The sequence below is a fragment of the Arachis ipaensis genome, chromosome B09 (genome assembly GCF_000816755.2).
Source record: "Arachis ipaensis cultivar K30076 chromosome B09, Araip1.1, whole genome shotgun sequence".
Classification (NCBI taxonomy): Eukaryota; Viridiplantae; Streptophyta; class Magnoliopsida; order Fabales; family Fabaceae; genus Arachis; species Arachis ipaensis.
Genome location: NC_029793.2, coordinates 119,098,402 through 119,102,296, shown reverse-complemented (window position 1 = coordinate 119,102,296; position 3,895 = coordinate 119,098,402). Strand labels below are relative to the sequence as shown.

Here is a 3,895-nt window from a genome sequence, read left to right as displayed (position 1 = left end):
TGGGTTGGTTATTGAATAATAAGGTTTGAGGAGTTGAAGTGTGGAATTTGATAATTTTGGGTGAAATTATGTAGATAAGGTATGTTTGGTTTTGGTTGAGATATATTATGTGGTCATATATGTGACTAGGATTATTGATGCCTTGATGGTATGATGATATTGAGTGTGTGTAATGATGATTAATTGGAAATGGTATTATTGGAAATTGGGATGAGAAAATATGTATGACATTTCTATGTGTTGTCTCTTAGCCATTTGATTAAGAAATGTTAAATTAGTGGGATGATGTTTTGTGAGTTGTGCTGAAGTGTTGATGTGTGAATTGAGGAGGCTTGATGTTGATTTTGGTACATTTTGATTGATTTCATAAAGGGTTGAAATTGGCATGTTTCGGTTGATTTCGAAAAGAATTGAAATGGCTTGTTTTGAAAATGGCACCTTGTGGTTTTGTGTGAAAACATGATTTTTGGGCATACTTTGACGGGACATAACTTGGACTCCGGATTTTCGTTTTGTGCAAAACTTGTTTAGAAAAGAAATTGGATCCGGGATGTCCATGCCGTTCGAAGAACGGGCGAAAATCGGTTTGAAATGAGAAAGTTATGTCCATCGGAAGATTGGGGGTTTAGTCTGTGAATTCTGCAGCTTTTTAACTTAGAAAATTTTTAGCAGAATGACCCTCCGCGCGTAGGCGCACTTGGCGCGTACGCGCCGATCTTCAAGAAAGCACCATCCGCGCGTGCGCGTGCTGTGCGCGGGGGCGTCGATGCGCTGCACCAATTGCCCAGCTATTTTCCAGAGAGTTGCGCCAGAGTTGTGCCAGTTTTGTGCCTGGGGCGCAAGTGCACCCACGCATACGCGTGGCTAACGCTTGCACGTCGTTTGGCTAATTTTCAATCTACGCGTCCGCGTGCATGACGCATACGCGTCGATGAGTTTTGTGGCCATCCACGCATGCGCATGGAGTACGCGTACGCGTGGCTCTGTTTTCGTGCCAAAGTTGATTTTTGAGTTTTAAAATCCAAATTTCATACTTCTAAGCCTCCGATCTCACCACCTATGTCTTAAATCATTATGATATGCCTAGCAATGAGAAAAGGAGCTAGTGAATGTGGTAACTTGCAAGTGAAGCAAGGGGAAAAGTAATGATCAATGATGATCAAAGATGATTATATGAGATATGGAGGATGACGGTGGAAGTACCGTGTATGCCACGAACCGAAGGGCTGTATTTATTGATAAATGGATGGTTCTTGATTGAACCATGAGCCGGAAGGCTGAGTTATTGCCGGATACGGCGGAGCCATGTTGATAAATTGGCTAGTTCTGGATTGAACTATGAGCCGGATGGCTGAGTTATTGCCGGGTTACGACAAAGCCATTATGGATTATGGCTGAGTATAAATGCATATATGATAAATGAACGAATATGATAAATGAATAATGATGGAAAATGTTGAATGTAAGTATGCTTGTGTTTTTATTACTTGTGTTTGTACAACTGAGAGGCCCCTCATGTTGGTGTCGGTAGAGGTTGAGGGCTGTCCTTGATGAGACGAATTGGTGATGCGATTGCTTGAGGATGATGATCATTGGATGAGATAATTTGAGCTCCCTGGGTAGACGCAGTGATGTGGTTTCACTAGCTCCCGGTGAGGGTATGATGTATTAACATAGAATTGCTGAGACAAGACGACTGATGATGGTTTTGTTTAGAATTCCAAATCTGATTCGTGGGAGAGTCAGCGAGTTGGGAATTTTATGAGATATGGACCAGATTTAGTATCCCTTTACGATAGTTGCCTATTCATGGATTAGCGAAAATCTAGGATGAATAATTGGTGAAGAAGCTTAGGATGCTTAATGAGTTCTTATTGTAGTGCATTGTATTTATTTGGCACTTTTACCATACTGGGAACCCATGGGCCCGGGGTTCTCATTCCGTATATATCTCTTATTTTTCAGATACAGGTCCAGGTGCTCAGAAGTGAGTTGTGGGTCGTCTGAGAGACGGCAAAGATCTTCATTTTCTCTACTTTGTGTTTTGCTTAGAATCTCTCCACCTTTGTTTCGAAAAGATTATATTATGTATTGAACTCTTTTGAACTGGCCTATAGAGGCTCTCGTGTTTCCTTTGGGAGAGATTAGGACATACTGCTGTCAACTACTTTCATACTGTACCCTAGCCGGCCTAATCTTCGCGGGTCGCGACTAGTGGCTATTTACTTATGTTATATATATGTCCATATGTTATCTATCTTTTAGTCTCCTTTACGCCTTGTCCGTATATCATTTTCGGCTTCACGGTTTATCTTTCTATTGTCGAAACGTGAGTGATACGTCTTCGCGATTTTATGTCTACTCTTTTCAGGCTTCTCGATTAATACTCCTTTCGAAATTACCTATATTTATATATTAAAAATCTACCTGAGAGTCGTACCACCGTAATATCATTGACTTATGACTCGAGCATAAGGATTTGAATATTAGGGTGTTACATGCAGCGTTTGGAAGAACTTCTTTTATTGCCTCCCTCATTGCAAGATCTCCATCTGTCACCACAACTATAGGTTATTTATTACCCATTATCTCCATGAACATATTCAACACCAAAACATAGGTTTTCCGCTTCTCATCGGATAATAAACCACAACCAAAAATGCATGTTTGTCCATGATGATTTGTTCCTGAGAAGACAACCAACGGCCTATTATACTTATTTTTTTGGTATGTCGTGTCGAAGGCTAACACATCACCAAAACATTGGTAATTAGTGATGCTAGATCCATCGGCCCACACTAAATTATCAAGCTTACCATCCTTCAAAGTAAACTTCCCTTGCAATAGTGGATCTTCATCTGCCTTAAAAACTAGGTAACTCAATGCTGCATGTGCATCACCATCTTTTATCTTTGCACGCCTCGATCTGTCAAAATGATTGTATAGATCTTTTTTTGTGAATCTCGCCCTGTTCGGACCTCCTTTTTGTGCCACCATGAACCCCATTATATGACAAGTTCTAACACCATAAAAGTGCAAACTATCAGCCTGTGCTTTATCAGCGTCAATCATTGTTCGATATGCCAGAACAAACTGGATATACTTAGGTGGGATGAGGTCATGGTTGTGAGTCTCTTTAAATTTGGTGACCCGCCACTTTTGTAAAATCAAGTCATAATGAAATCTAATCTTTGCTTGACACATTACACGGGTGATTGGCTTGTGATCCTTTTTTCTGTTCTCCATCTCCAAGTACTTTTTTCTACGTGTACCCTCTCTGTTATAAACTATCTGTCGCATATTAAGGTTTCCATTGAAATCTTGTCCTTTTTCGTCAAGTCTCGCAACAAAACCGTGCACTTTAGCATAATTTCTATAAAAATCAAAACATTGATCAACGGTGTCAAACTCAATACCCCACATGTCATCATAGCTTAATTCGTTTAACTTCTTGAATTTTATAGCTACAATTCGACACCTCCATGGATTCACTAAATTTACCCTCATTGTTGATAAGATCTTCCTCCTCCTTATCAGAGCTACTATCATACCCAAAACACAGCTCATCATATTCGATAGACTCCTTTAAGTTCTTATTGTCATCGATGTTCATGTTTATGATGTTCAAGTAAGTTTTTATATCTTCGATTACTCAGAACCTGTTACACTATATTAATAATAAATTGATGTGAGGTTTAGTTATAAAATAAAAAATTAATTAAATCATAAAATAATTATTGACCACAAATTGATCCCCACAATTGACAATGAAGCAATTACGAAGGAGATTGACCATGAAACAATTAATTGAATGAATCAACAATTAATGCATATCTCATAATTGCAATAACAACTTGCTTGTAATGTATTAATAAATTAATAAGGTCTTTTTTAA

At 38.9% G+C, this 3,895-nt stretch overlaps 1 protein-coding gene across 1 annotated transcript; it reads right to left on the bottom strand.

The window, feature by feature from the left end:
• Positions 2,572 to 3,570, bottom strand: LOC107615886 (protein FAR1-RELATED SEQUENCE 5-like). The gene has a single exon (XM_016317904.1). The coding sequence runs from the start codon at positions 3,568 to 3,570 to the stop codon at positions 2,572 to 2,574; it is 999 nt and encodes a 332-aa protein (XP_016173390.1).